Raw genomic sequence first — 20,001 nt, forward strand, 5'->3', positions numbered from 1 at the left:
CTACATCCATTCCTTAACACCTAACCCCAACCAGAACCCCTATCTAATCTAAACCTAATTCTCATTTTAACCTTAACCCTAAAAAACCCAAACTAATAGCCCCTTGAAGGATTTTCCTCATCTTTCTATTGTCGTGAGGACATTTGGTCTTCACACACACACACACACACACACACAAGCTTGTGACCACGACTGAGATGTACTTTTGTGTTATCAGAGTTTATTCTTGCACTGACACCCTGAATAAATAAATAAACAGACCACTTCCTATGCAACTGATGAAATGGAACAAAAAGAAACCAAGCCCCTTAAATCAGCGACAATAATTTATCCGGGCGATTAGAGAGTGAGCTCATTAGCTGATAATCTCTCCCTCTCTCGCAGGCTGTTTCGGGCGAGCCACTTTGTAACTTTACCTCAGCTGGTGTTGCGTGCCAGCTGATCCCCCGGTTTCCAACCTCTCCGCTGTGAGATTATCCCCGATTGAGTCAATTGAACACATAAAGCACAGTGCGCTATATATGGCTGAGTGCTTCGTAATCATTTGATGTCCTTTTAAACGAGCGAGAACGTTTCATTTTTGTCGGCGGGAGCGGGCTTTCAAAGCCAAAGCAAACGAAGCGAGCTGTCATTCAGTTTCATGTCCAGAAGAACAATGTTCTGCTGATTCTAGGGTGGAGGAATTGCTTAATTGGGCCTACAGATTAATGTGGGTTGGTAGTAATGTAGGTTTCAAATAAAATTCTGTCAACTAAAGGGCTGTTTCCCTCTGAGTAGCCTGTATTTGCAAAACTCATGATCTCACTGCAGCGGAGCAAGAGATTTGCAGTTGTCTGTAGGGGAAAAATCTCTCTCTCTCTCCCTCCCTTTGTCTGCTGTCTTCCATTCCTTTTCTCTCTTTCTCCCATTTCTCTGTCTGTTTCTTTCACACCCCCCACCCCCAGAACTCCATCTATTTTTCTCTCCACTTCCCTCTGAATTGCTGAAGCAGGCGGTGGACACTGATGCAATCACACAGCAACAACAGCAGAGCATGCTTCCTGATACTTGCATCAGATTCCATATGCATCATGATATAGAAAAGCACTGAAAGGCAGAGTTAGGTATAGGGAAACAAAGGAACAAGCACGTAATTCAGGATAAGCTGCAGCCAGATCTGGCCTAAAGTTGTTTATATTCTTGTTTAGATTGTGCAGTCACTAATAAGGAAGATTTAGAAGATTTTGGTATAGGGCGTAGCTTTTTTCTAAGTATCTTGGTGGTAATATTTTAATTGACCCTGTCAAATAGCATAATGTAAACATGCTGTGAAACTTGCTGTGAACTCATTTTCAATCATTTCCCAACTGCTGCCATACCAAGTGAGTTAAAGCTAAAGTTGACCAATCAACACAGTTAATACTAGCCAGAGGTGTGACCAAGTCATCTTTGCTCGAGTCCCAAGTCAGTCTCAAGTCTTGAGGCACAAGTCTCAAGTCAAGTCCCAAGTCTAAATGTATATAGATTACCAAGTCACGTCAAGTCAAGTCCATGTCATTAATGTCAATCCATGTCATTAATGTCCTGTCCTGTCTAAATGTAGAACAGCAAGTCAAGTCAGAACAAATCAAGAGTCCAGTATCAATTTAATATCTTAAAGAAGACTAAATATCTTGGACTTTTCAATGCAATATGGTTTTAATAGGATAAAAACTTGGTAAGAGCATCATGCGTTTGATTTCTATAATCAGTTTCAACTTCAATAAATTCAATAATTTTATTGTACATCCATACAAATATATACATATATTTGTACGTCCATACAAATTCAGAAAACAGAATTTAAATTCAGTCGTCTGCTGGAACAAATCTCATCCCTTTCAATCTAAGTCACACAACCACAAGATCCTTTGTCAAGACTTTAGAAACTTTGTCAAGTCATCATCAGTCAGTCAAGTCCCAAGTCACCAGAACCCAAGTCAAGTCTCAAGTTTTCTCTTCATGCATCAAGTCAAGTCTCAAGTGATTAAAATTGTGACTTGAGTCTGACTTGAGTTCAAGTCATGTGACTCAAGTCCCCATCTCTGATACTAGCTTCTGGTCACAGCTAAAACATAGTAGTGAGATATAGATTTGCCTCCAGCTCATAGATTCATATTCAAACCTGTATATACTGTAGGTGAACCCAATCTGAACATCTATTTTTCATTTTTGTTTGCTAGTCATGATGTTCGCCATGTCGCCTTTTTACTTATTCATCTGTCTCCGCTGTCCAGAGACTGTAAACTGTGATAACACTGCAATGTTAAAAGACACAAAGAGAAACTAGTGGCACCGCTAACTGTCCTCTGTAATTTCCCAGCTGGCCAGTGTGCATCTATTCAAGTCACTCATATGCCTAATCCACAGAGAGCAACGGTAAGCTTTTTTTATGTACTTTTATAATTTGTATTCATTTATCTCCTTGGCTTACTCACTGTTCTCTCCTACAGGTGGTAAAATATTGCAAAAAAAAAAAAAATCATGCACGGAGTGTGTTGAGAGTAAACACAGCAGATAATCAGTATCATCCTTAGTCAGCCTCTGCCCACCACAGCCACTCACACGGTTGTATTATAGTTGCATAAACGCTCCAGGTGTAAGCGGATCCCCGTACACTGCAGTGGACATTATCCCTGGGTGATAACTACACACACACACACACACACACACACACACATACATACACACACACACACACACCCTGGGAGAAGGGAACAAAGGAAAGTAGCCAACTGGGTAGTGAAGAAGGTCAATGGACATCCTATCTAAATAATGACTTTTAATGAGGCACTGCTGTGCTAATTACTGTGGGCTCAGACTGGGTGATGAGGTAATTGTGCCCCGAGGAAGAACATGAAGAAGTGTTTGTTCCTGTGTACGCCGTGTGTGTGTGTGTGTGTGTGTGTATGGCTGGTTTCTACCAGCACACTGGATGAACAACAGCTGGGAAGACAGATCCCCAAGAGGAGAGTCAACTGCAAATGGAGGCAGCCAGCTCTCTTCTCTTTCTTGAAGAGAAGTTTGAATTCTTGTGATTTCAATCACTTGCCATTTTCAACCACTTGCACTGAGTGCTGTATTTTACTGTGCAATTCTCAAGCAGGCATGAACAGTCAGCGGCAGAAGTACGGCAGTAGTTGTAGAAAATTTGTGCTGTAAACTCTGTACTGTATAGACTAAAAGTACATTTCTGATCAAAAGACAAATATGAGGCAAAAGTGCACGCTGTCAGCTACTGATTCCAGCCGCTTACACCTCAGAACATATTAGAGAGATAGCAGCCAACTTCATTTGAGCCTAAGTATTAGAAAAACATAAATGGAATTAGATTCAATTCATCTAGAATCAATAGTTGTCACATACACACAGTAGCATCTTTTGATGCTAAACATAAATGCTAATTCATAAGTATGCAGCAAAAATAAACAACTCCACATAATTGTCCCAGTATTTTCACCACAGACAGGCAGTTTTTGGCTTTCACGTCTTTACAAATTTCATACCCTTCCCATGGTGCGAAGCATCCAAACGCTGGGCACATTTTGGCAGTCAAACCTAATCTAAATTGCTTATAAATTCACAACAGAGTCACAGTTTTCCTCATTCATGCATCCAGAGTGTCACTATCTTGGAGGACTCAGAGCCCGCGGACCGGCTGAGGAGGAGGTGTGGAGGCCTGTTCAGACATCTACAACCAAATGGTACATTTGCAAGCGAGCTATAGCTACCGCATGGTTATTCATGTGTGATTCATAAGAATTTAAATTTGATCCAAGAAACGTCTTTAATCTTCCTGTCATATCGGCCACCCGGAGCCGTCTTCCTGTCATATCGGCCACCCGGAGCCGTTCAATCTCATATTCTCTCATATTGTTCACTGCTTTCTCACGTCAAGCTGTATTTACGAACATAACCATCCAGACTGTGCATGTTACACATTGAGGGACGGGCCGGGAGCGCAGAGCGATGGGACTGATATGGTTTCTGAACATCCTCCATTTATGTAAGTGCGCGTTCTCTCATATTACGAAATGTCAACATATGGCCTAATGTGCCCAATCATTACATAATGATATTTACACAAGCCCTGGGCAGCCATCGCCTTATATATATCAGTCATATATTTCAAGTACTTTGGCTGTATTCTAACTCCACTTCAACTAAATGGAATACTTTTAAAAACATACATATTAAGAACACACACTGATGTACAAACATATTAAAAACTACAACATTTACAAAGTCACAAATGAACTCAAAGTCATCCTGCATTACACAACAGTCACTGCTGAAGGTGATATTAATACACTACGGACTTGCTATTGTTTGATCAGGAGGGCGTTCCGCTTTGACTTACACATTGTTGTTGTGTGGCTAATAATAGCACCGCGCCTAACCTTACCCTCCCACTTTGTTTTCCAGTCACATTATCTTTGATTTACACCTGCTTATCTCTATGGGCAGGAAGTCTCCCATTGATAACGTGTCTGGCCCAGTAGACCCTAATAAATATTTTTGGACCCTCTTTGTCCCTCTAGCTGTTGTTTCCTTATCTGGACCTCCTGACTCTTCCATCTGGTCAACAGCTGATCGTTATCGGAGCAATCACCTTCACGCCGGCTTAGCTTTGACGCCGCGTGTGTGTAGGTGTGTTTTAAAAACAGAGGGACAGAGAGAGAGAGAGAGAGAGAGAGAGAGAGAGAGAGAGAGAGAGAGAGATAGTCTATGTGTGTATGTGTGTCTTTGTGTGTGCATGAGGGATGTAGTGGTGTGTAAACAAACCTAAACTCATTTTATCATCTTTTAATTTGTGGCAAAGGTTTTATCACCTCTTAGGCAGAAATAACAGAAATCCTTATGAGACAAATTCATAGTAAACATCATAGCAAGTAGAATCAAAAGGATGCCAGTTATATGAAGATTGGGCCTTTTTGAGGAAAAAAGCATAAATTAATGCTTATCTGAAAATATAGTTGATTTTTGGGTACCACTAGATCAGTGATGTACTTGCCTGTGTGTGTGTGTGTGTGTGTGAGACAGCGAGAGTGAGACAGAAAGAGGAAGAAAAAAAAGAAGGAGAGAGAGAGCCAAACGGTGGCTAATTTGACCTTTGGTGTCATCATGCCCACCCGGCGTGTTGGAATGTGCGGAGCCTTGGCTTCACCTCCTCCATTCTTTCCACGCCGCTCCTGCATCATCCGCACCAAGGTCGCTGCAGCTCACCAAGCAGCTTGACTCCAGCAGCCTGTGCAGCTATCATCCATGAGACATGCGGCCCCACGCTCCGCTGCACCGGCACTCCTCCACCTATCAGCCCTTCTCCTTGGTGCCACAGCGCATTACAGCAGTACGTACAGAGTAAAAACCCACTGCTCAGAAAAATGCTTAATTCGGATATGCTGGTTTGAGCTTAGCGAGAGCCGACAAGCACACTCATGAAAAAGGTTTCTACACATACCAGAGAGGGGTTCTTTTTGGTTTATATCATCCTTTTGAGAATGCATGAAATCTTCTAAAGCAGCTGCAGTGAAAAACTTTACTCTGACTTGCCTGCTTTTATGTTATATATGCAGGCATTATGGTGGAGACCCAGCAGTGGGAGTTTCAAACGACATTCAAGTGAGATGAACACATTTAAAACCGCCGCACCACCAGACTGTTCAACTTATTTTGGTCTGTTGGGGTTACAAACTACCAAAGTCAAAGCCACTACAGAACCATTTGATTCTACATAAAACCACTATAGGTGCGATGAATGTGAAACCACTAATGGTCCTTCAAATGCAAACTAAAAACCTTGCCGAGATTCAAGCAGCACTCAACGTAGTGGCGGTTCTATAAAACACCACTTAGCCTGCAAAAAGACTCTGAAGAACAGTCTTTTTTTTAGAGAGTTAGAAAAATATAGTGTATTAAAGAGCTTTTAGGGTTGACATGCCTGGCAAAAGTGTGATGACACTGTCCTTGTTTGGTTGATGATGTAATCTTTTTTTGAGTCTCTTTACACTTTGAGCAAAATTTCAAGGAGTATTTGAATTCCCTCCATGGAAAATCAGTGGCAGGCAACTCTAAAATCAGATTGCTAGTAGATAATATGAAACTTGAATAAACCCTGGATAGTAAATGATGAGTGACTTTGAACTTTGATTGGACATGAACTGACCAGAACAGTCTCAATGTTTGTGATTGGTGTAACATTTATATGTGAGAATAAAGAAAGAAAGAAAGAAACAAACAAACATACTTTAAAATGCATGTGATTTGGAGAAGTTCCAAATTCTGCTCTTCTGTTCTTTGATGTGGATTGGGATTATAACATGGCAGGGAAACCATACCAAACTCAACTTTACTTGCTTATGAGGTTCATGCTTTAAAAAAAAATCAAACTTGCCACATAGTCATGATGAGAAGTGATGGTGTCATGGCATCTCCTTCTAGAATTGAGAAATCTGTTCAGCTTTGTCACTCCCCCCTCATGAGCCGACTGTAATCCAATTAGCCTTGTTAACATTCAAATTATTCACCAATCGATTGGCCATAAAAGTCCGGCAACTAATCAGAAGAGCAGAAATCAACAAAAAAAAAATTAAACAAAGCAAAGCATCTCTCTCATGATGCTGAATAACCTTTAAAAATCACATTAAATACAGGGAGAACCAGTTTCTTTGAAGCAACGTCAAACTTGCATTTTACTGTACATAGCAAATAACTTCAAAGGGAAGACTGAAGTTTCTTAATGCCAAACCACCTGCAGACACACCCGATCCTGTGTGATCTTGAAAGGACTTCAGACATTTTACGTCTTTAGCCGGCAAGCGAGGCAGGATAGAGGCTTATTATGGCTGATATCGGGGCGAGCGAAGGACAATGCCAAGTGTTTTATCTCGGATTCTTTCCGCTTAGTGGAAGTTACACAGCTGGATTAGAGATGAGAGGAGAAGAGGGACAGAATGGGGGAGAAAGGGAGGAGGTGCAGTGATGGAGAAGGTGAGAGGGAAGATGGAGAGAGAAAGAGAGAGAGTGGAGACAGAAATGAAAGAAACAGTTATATACACTACCAGTCAAAAGTTTGGACATATACATTTTTCTTTATTTTTGCTATTTTCCACATTTTAGAATAATAGTAAAGACATCAAAACTATGAAATATCACAAATGAAATTATGCAGTGACCAAAAAAGTGTTAAACAAATCAAAACTATCTTATATTTGTATAAGATAAATATAAGATAGTTTTATACTATTTATATTTGTCTAAAAGACAAATCTCAAGCATTTAAGCATAAGCCTTTAGATCCAAATGGCTTTAAGATAATGAAAAACATAGTACATTCAATCAGGTGTGTCCAAACATTTGACTGGTAGTGTAAGCCCAGGAAGCAACAGATACACACACACACACATACACACACAATCAAACAGTGGCAGGGCTTCACATGGCAGGTAGCTGGCCAATGTACTTAGCTTTTTGGGACAAAGGTGGACAGAAGTGCTAGAGCAAGAGTGAATGTTAAAATGTAGATTGGTGGTGGGGCGAGGGGTTGACAATATGCCAGAGTTGACAATTGCATTGTGTGTTTGACAAGTGTGGAGATGTCATGTACTTACTGTAAGATTGATATATGGTATCATGTTGGGAAAAAACAGAAACAAGCACAGGAGTGCTGGCCATCAATCTTCCTGTCACAGTCTGTATGAGTGTATGAGTGTGTGTGTGTGTGTGTGTGTGTGTGTGTGTGTGTGTGTGTAAGGGGGGGCGGGGAAGCTGAATGTCTTCACCTTCACTGTAGGTTTGTAAAAATGTGTGAATAGACGTTTATTTGGTCATGTCCTTTGCTCTCCCTATCTCTCTCTCTCTCTCTCTCTCTGTCTGTCTCTATCTATTAACAGGCATGTCACACATAAGTGGCTCCTTTCATGTCTGTATAATGTGAAGGTAATTCAGTCCCTGTCAGCGAAGGAGAGCGTATATATTCTGACTTTGATCTGGAACTCTTTTGTTGCGACATTATGAGAGGAGCTTGAGCGAGGAATCCACTCCTGCATAACGGGGGTCAAGGGGTCGCAGAATTGTTCTGCTGTTGTGGGTCGCTAATGCCAATAGTGCTCATTAGTTAAGCCTCGTCGGGGTCAGGGGGCTGGGAAAACACACATGCGCACGCACACACACGCCCACACACGCCCACACACACGCTTAGTGTGGGGAAGCAATCAATGGAGGAAAAACACAGTCACGGTTCAACAGCAAGGTCAGAGCAGCCCACTTTCACAAGTGCTACTGCAGCAGAAATTGGGAGGAAAAAAGCTGTTCTTGTCAAACGATCGTTCCATTTGTTTCACGCCTATGAGACCATGAATAAAAGAAATTTCTGTCTCTCTCTCAAATTATACGTGATCAATTTCTGAATCTATTCCTCTCTCTCTTTTCCATTTCTCACTCTGAGGCGCTGTTATTATTAACACTAAATAGCAGGCAGGAAAAACAGCTGAACAAGAGTTCATGCAGCTGAATGGTTGTCTGGCTTCATGATACCCCAAGATGAAACATCTTCCTCTACACAAGGTGTTGTATGGAGAGAAGCCCGCTCTTTGTCGGTGTGTGTGTGTGTGTGTGTGTGTGTGTGTGTGTTTGGGTTTGAGGACAGTCCTGGAGGCACTGATGTTCTCAGGAAGCTGTGTGACGCGGTGGAGATGAGACAGAGGCCTGGAGAAGTTTAGTGTGTCTTGGACGGTGTGCTGCCCCGGGGCGCAGCAGCACCTCACCAATTAGGACAGCAGCAACACAGACACGCTGCCATGCGCTCTGCCTCCAACACAACTGTAACTTCCTATTCTTGTACAAAAGGTGGACTGTCCCAGAATCATTTGGGAGTTTATAGTCTCTAAATTTTCTTTGACATAAGGTGTTTTTTTTTATTTCATGGCTAGTTTTGAGTTTTATTTGTAACTGCACCATTAATGCCAATCAGAAAAACTGCAATACATGTGTAGTTCAACATGATTTATTACCTTAGTCAAGGTTGTTTTTAATGTATTCTTGAAAACAATGGGAGCATATACCAGAAAAACCTGCAGTAACAGACAGTTGAAGCTTCAGACTGTGGCCAGTACAATGTGGGTTTAGACATGGGCATTAATGGTGATAGGAAAAAAAGTAAAATTACATCGGTGTTATCTTTAAGTAATGCACCTTAGGATGCAGATGATCAATCAGAATGGCTTTGTACTTAATATGCTGGAAAATAGCCCTCCGTCTCTCAAACTCTTTTGTATCCCTCATTTACTCATGAGCTTCCTTTAAAGGAAAGTGACATTGGGAGAGTTAGCGGATATGAACAAGCTTCACCATGCCTATATATTCCATAACAGCCTGGGCAGTGCACCAATTTTGCAAGAAATGCACAGTACATCGCCTATAGCTGGTTTATAACAGCGTTAAAGTGTTTTACTGTGGATTTTTCTTTTAAGGCAAGAGCAAGCCATGTGTGTGTGTGTTTGTCTGTGTGTCTCTACGGCTGGGTGTATGTGTGTGTGTGTGAGAGAGGCAGAGCATGAGACAGACAGAGTTTTCTCTTAATGAGCGAGCCAGAGGGTTGCTGAGGGTTGACTCTAACACATTCCCTCTGATCAGGTCTGATCAGAGCGGAGCAGAGTGAGCAACGAAGGCATCAGTGAGTAACGCAGGAATGACGGGGGCCAAGCTCATTTCAGTTCACTTCAGTGCGGGAATAATGAGCTGAAACCCCAACAGTCATGTGTTTATCATGCCGCCTCCTTGACATTATAGAGTCAAGGACTAATGTGTATTAATCTTTTTTTTTTTACAGTCTATGGTATTAACCCTCTAAGAATAGGAGTGTAACTGGTATTGGACAGCTGGTCAGGACACCTGGATGCATATACTCATGGTCATTGTATGTAACGCTATTCCATTTCATTCTGAGATACTTCATGCATGTGGGCCAAGTCATCAGTTGTCCTTGTGGTGTGATTGCCCATGGTTTGAAAATAAAGGCTTGCCTGACACTAGGAGCTGCAGCTAGCTGTCAAACTAACAGTCATTTGGATGCTTTCCCCTCACTAGATGGATGTAAGGATGGGATGAGAGGGAGAGAGAGAGAGAGAGAGAGAGAGAGAGAGAGAGAGAGAGAGAGAGAGAGAGAGAGACTTAAGACTAGAAAAATAAGATTCAAAAAATGTGATGAAGAACAATTAGATGGAGAAAGAGAGATAAAGAAGAAGAAAGAGTGGATGGGGGAGAAATAGAAAGACAGGAGCGAGAGCAAAGTGTGTGTGTGTGTGTTAGATGGGGAAGCGCGGCCAATGAGCACAAGAGTGAGATTTAAAACTGAAGAAAACTAAAAGGAGAGTCAATGAGAACGATAATAAGACAGCAGACAGGCAATCCGATCAATCGCCCTCAGAACACTTTCCCGTACTACCAGACAGGTCCATCTCAAATAATAATCAAATAAAACAAATAAAAACACAATAAGATATCAACAACAGCCCTCGTCTTCTTCTCTGCTGCTATGTGTGTTTCACCCAGGCTGCTCTTGTCACATTGGACCAGGCTGAGCTGAGCAGGGTCTTTCATTGACTTGAACAGGCGCTCAGCGGGTATTGACTTGATGTTCAGTTAGCAGGCTTCTGGCTCGCCTTCGATATGGATGGATGTCTTTATCGACGCACCTGACACACACACATGAAGCACCCTAACACACAAACACACGCGCACCATGCCCTGAAACTCTCTCTCTCACATACACACACACCTGTCAGGTTCCAGACGGATGGTGATAGATAGTGTCTGTCTGTCAGGTCTTCTCTCTATAGTGTCGGTCTAATGAGGCGACACACTGTCGTGACTGACACAACCAGATCGGCGGGGTCAAAGAGAAGTTCATGAATTACTAACCCACATCCATAAATAACCGCAAGGCATTGGGGCAGACCCATAGAGAGAGAGAGAGAGATAGACGCAGATGTGCTCAATATCATATTTTCCATTAGAGAGCCAGGAGTGACTTTCCATTCAATTTGATTCAACCTTTTCTCATCCGGGTAGGTCAACTGAGAGTGCCTTCAGATTTATATTGACTGGGGAAAATGTCTCGTGAATGGCTTTTTAATGAAGCGGCATTCCAAAACAAGTCAAAGACATTTGGGCCGCCTTCTCTTTCCGTGAAATAATAAACTGATCAGGGGGCTCCAGGTGAAAGCTGTGATCTCTTAGATTAGATTTTGCCTATTAAATTCACGAGTCATTAAGGGGAGATGGAGAGAGAGGGAGAGAGAGAGAGAGAGAGAGAGAGAGAGAGAGAGAGAGAGAGAGAGAGAGAGAGAGAGAGAGAGATTGTATCCTTAGTCTATACCCTGCTATCTATAACCAGGCTAAGAACATACAGAATACACAGTATGTGCATCTGTCTGGGATAACCCACATCTGGGATGATGTATAATATATAAAATATATTATGTATAAACTTCACAAATACAAATACAAATACACACAAGCCCATGCACACTTTGCCTGGAGAATATCTGCTGCACTCCCCATTGTTTTAATAATTCATATCAGGCAATGAGAGCTGGGAACAGCCGCTGGCAGCTGGCAGCCTCGGCCCTTCAGAAAAGAGTGAGAGACAAGAGTCATCCCTCCATCTCCTGGTTTTAACACCTTCCACCTACCACCACGCCGCCGGTCCCACAGCACACAGCTGTCCCATGGGGCAAGAGGAACACGGCCTGAGATGCACACCGGGGGAAACAATGACAGCGAGAAACAGAGAGTATATTACTTTCTAAACTTCTCTAGTTTAGTTTTAGTTTTTCTTGCATCAGAACTTCACTGCAAACCTCAGCAAGTGTTCTGTCAGCTTCTATGCAAAACCTTATAAGCAAAATTTATCTGCACAAATTTTCCCTCTGAGACGTGTTATTTTATTTCCATTTTTTAAATATTCTGCCCGTGGAATCCAGCGGCCGCCCGCTAATAAACCACCATTCACTTACCTGACTTCATTTGACTTGCTAATTAAACTTTGCTGTTATCAGGAATTTAATTAAACACACCGTGCGTTGGAAGTAAGCACAACACGCTTCTGTGCGTAGTAGAATATGTAAATGCAGTTGGTTGGGTTGCAAAGTGCCCCTGTGTGTGTCCGTGTGTGTGTGTGTGTGTATGTGTGTGTGCTTGCGCGTGTGCGTGTCACACACCTGATTCGTCCTGCTGCAGTGCTGCCTGAGTGTTGCAGATAAGCGTGAGTGGCAGAGTCGTCATACACTGCACTGCACCACTCAGTGACTACTTGCTGTGACAGTACACCGGGTCAAAGTCAGGCACACACGCGACACACGTACACATTTCAGTCTAAGAGACAATGCCAGGCAAACACACACAGAATCCACTGTCTTGTCTGGGAAGAGCTGAAATCACACAAGAACCCAAAGGAGGGCAAGGCAAGCATCACCTTCACGGTGTTACAGTGACTCAATCAGTGTCACAGCTAAATGTCACTTGTGCTATATCTGTCTTGCTACAGGATGATCTACCTCCATGAGGGCGGGGGGGGGGGGGGGGGGGGTAGGCTAGTTAGAGAGGCAGGCTTGTGACTGGAAGGTTACGGGTTCGAATTCCAGTACAAGCTGGTAAAAACGCAGGTGGCGGAAGTGAATGAGCAATGTCTCTTCCTCAACAACTACCATCAAGTTTTCCTTGAGTAAGGCATGTAACCCCCAGCTGTAGCGTTGGGTCGATTCATGAATCAATCATTCATTTAAACGATTCTTTAAAGTGAACAAATCAAATTAGTTTGCCAATGGAAATGAATTGCAATTTCAAAGTGGTTCAGTGTCAGTGGCTGGACTGCACTCCATAATCAATCTGCCTACCTTGGCAATGATTTGACAAACTTCATGCGTTCATTCATTAATTTACTGACACCCAAACAGCATACTACTTCATGGCACAAGCAGGATACTGTACAATTTGTTCAGTTTGTTCAGCAGTTCAGTTGCTACTCTATAGGTTACGGTTAGTTGCTGAATTGACATCTTTCGTTCTGACTGAACAAACCGTTTTGTCGCTGTATTGGAAAAAGCCGAGCTGTTGGCTGCGAAACTGTCCTTTTTACAAAGGTGAATCAAACGAACCGGTCCTGAATCAATTCACTCAGTGCAGGACTCGTTGTAATGGGCAGCTCCCAAGTGTGAATATGTGAGGCAGGGTGTTGCTGGAAAAAGAGCATATGTGCTCAGTTGTCTTTCCCTGGGTAAATAAAGGTGAACAGAAAGTTCATGTTGTTTCGATTCCGAAAAATAAATTAAGCACGGACTGAGTAAACATCCTTTAAACAATTCCTGTCACACTTCCAATGTCTGCTATGTCTAACCTCTCCAGGAGAGGTTATCCAGAACAAATTCAAATTGCTTTCACCAGTTGAGTGCTAACGGTTTTAGAGATGACCTGTGGGTCAACACCGCCCATCAACAGTCCAATCTCTTCCTCTGTTTATGGTCAGATAAGCTCCTGCTGGCTTCGAACAGGAAAAGTTAACTAGCAGTCGTGGCTCTTTGTTACTTTACTCAGCGCTGAACCAGAAAGTGGTGTTGCAGGTGGGAGGTGAGCACTGGTCAGTTAGATGTAAAGAAAAAATATAATGTGCACTAACAGTCAAAAGTTTGGACACATCACATTTTTCTTTATTTTACTATTTTCCACATTTTAGAATAACAGTAAAGAAAACTATGAAATAACACAAATGGAATTATGCAGTGACCAAAAAAGTATTAAACAAAAGTGTTCTTTAAAGTAGCCGCCATTTGCCTTGATGGAAAGACAAAGGCCTTGGAATGAAATTCATACATAGGCATCAACTTCACTATTTATATTATATTGTCTAAGAAACAAATTTCAAACATTTAAGCATAAGCCTTTAGACCAAAATGGCTTTAAGATAACGAAAAACATAATACATTCAGTCAGGTGTGTCCAAACTTTTGACTGATAGTGTATGTATGTACAGATTATGAATTAGAAATAGCTTCACAACTAAGCTAAAATGTGTCAAGGTATTCAGGTTGGGCTATACTCACTCTAACCAGTAGAGGAGGATGTTGTCCCACACTGGAAATGAACCCAGAATGAAGTCGTACTGCTCTAATCATCCCATCTTCTTATAAATTGTTTCAAACTTACATAGTTCACACATATATATGAGACATATAAAAATGAAGACTTTCCTCCTCTGCCCTTACTCTGTGTTTCCGCAGCCCTCCACTGCGTTTTCCCATTTTGTTCAAAGTTACTCCCTACTTTCATTGTAGCAACCCTGACAGTTAGCCTGAGGTCATAGTCGCCTTTGAATATATTCTCTCCCCTCGCCCCCTTGTCAGCCTCCCAAGCCCTGGATGGTTAGGCCAGGACTGTTAATGTGGGACCCTGGGGCAGCCACTGGAAGTCACTGCAAAGTCATAACTCTGAGTCAGCGCTCAGCACTGTGTAGAGACCATTACACAGACTGATGCACGCTGTGGCTCTATACAGTAGGCGCCAATGTTAATCTTCAGATCATCTAACTTCTACTATTTGATTCATGCCATGATCCAAAAGCTATGTTCGTTGCAGGCCATAATGCATACATTAGTCCATTGTTCATTTTCAACCTTTTCACCACCAAATACCTCAATATTTAAGGAGTTTTACCTGTATGTGAAATATAAACGCTGCAAAAATGAAACAGATCGAAAACATCCTTTCATTCTGTACATGGCATCAAGAGGGGCTTATGTAGATGATCTATAAAAACACCATAAAAAACAACAACAACAACAAAAAACACACTTTCTATTCACCCGGTGCATTTCTGCTCGATCTCATTAATGATAATGAAGGTGACCCTGCTGAAAAAGTCAATTCTGGTCCAATTATGTTGATTCTCTCTCTGCCTCCACTTAAAAGATTTAAATTAGATTTATAAAGAAAAAAAATCTGCATTGTCAGTGTGTTGTAAGTGCATTTTCGGTGTGTGTATGTGTGTGTGTGTGTGTGTGTGTGTGTGTGTGTGCATGTCTTTAAAGTGGTAAATGGGGTCAGTGAGTTGGGACAGGTGTTGGCAGGCCAGCAGAGGGATCATGGGTGTCCCTGCTATGGCACACGTGGACTTTGGCAGTCTTGCATATCTCCTCTGAAAAAGAGAAGGAGAGAGGGGAAGAGGAGGAGAAAGACGAGGAGGAGGAGGAGGAGGAGGAGGGGTGTGAGCAGGAGAACAGAGCACGAGCGGAGAATGATGGTGGGAGGGATAGAGGGGAAATGACAGGAATGGGAGCCTCAGTATGAAATACCCTCAAAATGAAGTCGCTTGGAAACCCAAATAGAAAATCATGCCAACATGCATCTTAAGGGAAGAAGAAACTCCTTTACATACAGATGACCCTGATCTGCTGGAAAGAGTTGGAGGAGAGTTGGAGGAGAGATGGAGGGAGGGAGGGACAGTTGGGATGACGGGCTGTTCAGATCTATTCTTGTCCTGACTCCGCCTTCCCTCATCGTACCCCCTTCTCTCTGAAAATGGACCCCAGGCCTGCCCTTCAGAGAGGGAGAGTGTGTGTGTGTGTGTCTGTGTGTGTGTGTGTGTGTGTGTGTGTCTGTGTGTGTGTGGGGGGGGGGGCTTGGTGTGAGAGGGCGGTCATGCTGGGTTTCAGTAACCTGGGGTCATTGTGGACAGCCTAAGACATGGCAGACACGCGGGTGGCAGGCGGATCAGACACTGTATCTCTATTCTTAAGCCAATGACAATCATCTGCCCACAGCGGAAGAACAATGTATTAAACGCTTCAATCTGAAAAGCCAGCAGTCTTCCTAAATGATCTTATTCACCATGACAAAGTTTGAGCGTGGGCCATAAATGAAAAAAGGGCTGATGAGTAACACTAGCCAAGAGAAGCACAGATGCCAACGATAAGACTAGCAGATAATTAAACTCGTGTCCAGACGCATGCAATCTGTAGCCTCTCATCCAAATCTCACTCTCAGAGGAGAATTCAGAGCGAACACATACATACAAACACACATGCACACACAAACACACAAAAACAAGACATAACGACAGGTATTTGCCACAGCGTACTTCCAAACTGGCTCTCACTTGTCTTTGTAAAAAAAACCCGAATCATCTCACAAATCAGTCACCATAAAAAAAATAAAACTATCAGTTATCAAAATTGATGTCTTCAATAACACACTCTACTCTGCATGATCAGAGTATTACAAGATTCCATCATCCAATCTCACTCTATGGGCTGTTTTCTAATAAAAAAGTGTACTTAGATGGAGTTTCTGTCAGCCCATTTGCAGAAGCAATCAACCCGAGCCTCTCTAAAAAAAAACACAATTACCCATAAAGGCACCCTATAAAGGCTGACCCTGGAAATAAGACCGGGAGGGGCACAAGTGGGCACACATGCAGACAAGAGCCACACACACATACACACACACCTAGGCACAATGCACAGTGGGTGCTGATATTGGTCTGCTTAATCTTAGCCCCTTTCCAGCCCACCCTCACCCAGCACCGCCACCCTGTCCACCCCCTCCTTCCATGACTGATGAGATCCCCAGCCACACACACACGCACACGCGCACACACACACACACACACACACACACTCAAAGTCGTGCTCAGAATAGGCTAATCTCTTATGTGTGACAGCGCAGTGACTAATATATCCATAGGACATTTCTGCTTTGCCTTGCACTCTCACACATATCTTAATATCTGTAACGATGCCATTTGTTTCACTGCCTTTTGGGGGTTTACCACAATGTAATATCTACAGCTGTAATTTCTTAATACAAGGGGGGAAACGTAATTGATCAAAAAAGAAAAAAAGACAGCTGAAAAGGGGGTAAAGAGGAAAGTAAGTGGCCAACAAAGAGGGAAGCCCTGCTGCACACAGAGGCCTCAGCATGTAAGCTTTTCCAATGGCTCCCTCTTTTGGCGAGAAGTAGGAGTTGAAACTCTAAGCATCTTAATCACTGCCTTTCCACTATAGCTTCTGGGACACACACAAGTAACAAGTTGACATCATGTCCTTAAGAATCAAATATATACAAAGGTGTATGTACACAAATTCCCAGCAGAGAGAGTTCTGGGAGTTTTTGCTGTTTTTATGCTGGATATGTCACTTGCCAACTGATTTCTGATTATATCCAAGACATAGGTTATTGTTGTATTGTTAGTTAGTTAAGGCTAGTGTCTGTCCAGACGGTGGTGTGGTGCGATGCTCTGGTTACCTGAAAGCCGGTGTTGCTTGGTGCTCACCCGGTTGGTGTTCTGGACAGCGCAGCAGAGGTGCAGCATGGCAAACATGGTGAGGATCATCACCACACTCTGGAGGAGCAGAGTGAGCTCAAATTGCTTCCCTATCCTGCAACAGCGGATAAGCATAATGCAATCACAATCCACAATTTACATAGGGCATGTACAGTACAATGGACAACAGAATAAAGTGACCTTTAAAATAATTACAATGTACCACAGCAGCAGCAATTGGCGGACAATGCCAAGGAAATGTCAAGTATGATATGATTCAAGTTAGGGCTGGGCAATATATTGATATTATATCGATATTGTGATATGAGACTAGATATCGTCTTAGACTTTGGATATCGTAATATCGTGATATGGCATAAGTGTTGTCTTTTCCTGGTTTTAAAGGCTGCATTACAGTAAAATGATGTAATTTTCTGAACTTACCAGACTGTTCTAGCTGTTTTTTTTTAATTATTATTATTATTATTTTTTTTTTTATTATTTGCCTTTACCCACTTAGTCATTATATCCACATTACTGATGATTATTTATCAAAAATCTCATTGTGTAAATATTTTGCGAAAGCACCAATAGTCATCCCTACAATATTGTCGCAATATCAATATCGAGGTATTTGGTCAAAATATTGTGATATTTGATTTTGTCCATATTGCCCAGCCCGTGACATCTCACATGTGGCTTTGACTCACAACTGAACATTTAGCCCACTTCGTAGAAAATACCGAGATATATATCGTGTATCACCATTCAGCCTAAAAATACCAAGATATGATTTTTGGTCCATCTCGCCCAGCCCTAATTCAAGTATAGCAAGGTAATAGAAGAAATAGGTACTAAAATAAGATAAAGGTATTGCTCATAATATACAACACAATACAATACAATAGAGACAATGTAGCGCATAAAGTGCAAATAAATGCAGGTAAATTCAAATAATAAATGCAAATAATTAATGCAGAATTCCGGATAAGGGATACGTCTATGAATAGATTCCAGAGGACCATCACTACAGACTGGTAGATCATCTGCAGCAGCATGTTGCACACATTGAAGGACCTTATCTATTCTATTCTATTCTATTCTATTCTATAATATTCTATAATATTCTATTCTATTCTCTCCCTTTATACCACTACTGGCTGCATTAGAAGATGCGTCATATGGACTATGAGCAGCACAGATAGACCTTTTTAATAATACAGTATTCCAACCTGATTCTATAATGAATCCATTAAATTTCCTCTCCCTTCCGCCCAGTCAGAAGAGTGACCTGTGCTCCCCGATGTGTAAAACAATTTCAGAAGAAGCCTCGTCTGAATAGCACCGTATGGCTATGATTAGCACCAGGCAGGATCACATTATCAGCCTATCTCCTTGGATTCTGTGATTTTACACCTATTCCATTAACTTCTGACTCCCACACTGATCTGAGGAATGACCTTATAAATGGCCTATGTACTCCAAAGAGCAGAAAGAAAGAAAGAAAGAAAGAAAGAAAGAAAGAAAGAAAGAAAGAAAGAAAGAAAGGAAGAAAGGAAGAAAGGAAGAAAGATAAATGGCCTATGCCCTCCAAAGAGCAGAAAGAAGAAAGAAAGAAAGAAAGAAAGAAAGAAAGAAAGAAAGAAAGAAACAATCAAACAAACAAAGAAAGAAACAAAGAAGCCTTATTACAAAAATAATCTTTCTAACTTTTTTCCTGCTTATGATTCTTCTTTGCTTCTACTCTTTGAAAAAAAACAGTTATTAGCAGCAGCACTAGAGACTTATCCCACATATCATATCATATATCATATGTCATATCATATTGTATATCATATCATATTATATCATATCATATACAGTATAATATCATATCATATCATGTCATCTTATGTTATCTTATGTTATCTTATAATATCTTAACATATCTTAACGTATCGTATCGTATTATATTGTAATGTATTGGAACATAGCACACCACTAGCCTCTCTTTCATCCTCACCAGAAGAAGATGCGCAGTATGTTGGCGATGAGCAGCACCAGGCAGACCCGGGTGGAGAAGCCTTCGGTGTTGCTGCTCCTCTGGATCTCCTGGTACTGGGGCACGTAGGGCAGGGCCCCCCCGAACACCATGAGGCAGGAGGCCAGCCACGACAGCAGCGTCCAGGAGCCCTCCATGTCCTCCTCCTGGAGACCCACCTCCGCGTCCATCACATAGACCCTGGCTCAGGCGGTGTGAGGGTTGCACCTGGACCGGAGGGACACAGAGACAGGACTTAGAGAGGAGTTCATGAGAGTAATGAGGCAAGTAGACCTCATCACCAGGGTGCCGAATTAACACCCACCAAGTGTCAAAAGGCGGCAAAATGTGTCTTTGGTGGATAAATGAATAAGGGTCACCCGCCAAACTTTGTCCTTGCTGACCACCGTACACTCTCTCTGACCACAAATCTAATCAAATCAACGCCATGGCTCTGTATCAAACAGGCGCCTGATTGGCTGTCTGTTCCACTGGTTCTGCACAAAGCGGCAGGCAAATTTCTGCAAACTGTGACATATGACAAAACCTTTTCTTGGCAGACCATTTTGAGTCTACCAGCCCTTGGCAGGCGAGTCAAAAAATGAATTTCAGACACTGCTCACCACTCTGCCTTTCATCTATCACA

General features: G+C 42.2%; 1 protein-coding gene across 2 annotated transcripts in view; it reads right to left on the minus strand.

Moving 5' to 3' along the window:
* Positions 1–20,001, minus strand: part of LOC139650151 (solute carrier family 66 member 2) — a 50,656-nt gene that overhangs the window by 28,316 nt on the left and 2,339 nt on the right. For both annotated transcript variants that reach the window (XM_071526718.1, XM_071526716.1), the window contains 2 exons: positions 19,338–19,583; positions 17,317–17,450 (listed from right to left, as the gene is read on the minus strand). In XM_071526718.1, the coding sequence (XP_071382819.1) occupies positions 17,317–17,450; positions 19,338–19,546 (343 nt within the window). In that variant the 5' untranslated portion in view covers positions 19,547–19,583. The remainder of the gene's footprint in view (positions 1–17,316; positions 17,451–19,337; positions 19,584–20,001) is intronic.

This window comes from Centroberyx affinis, unplaced genomic scaffold (assembly GCF_046629955.1).
Source record: "Centroberyx affinis isolate AG114_WGS23_722 - 3 ecotype Tasmania unplaced genomic scaffold, CSIRO-AGI_Caff_v1 ptg001447l_1, whole genome shotgun sequence".
Classification (NCBI taxonomy): domain Eukaryota; kingdom Metazoa; phylum Chordata; class Actinopteri; order Beryciformes; family Berycidae; genus Centroberyx; species Centroberyx affinis.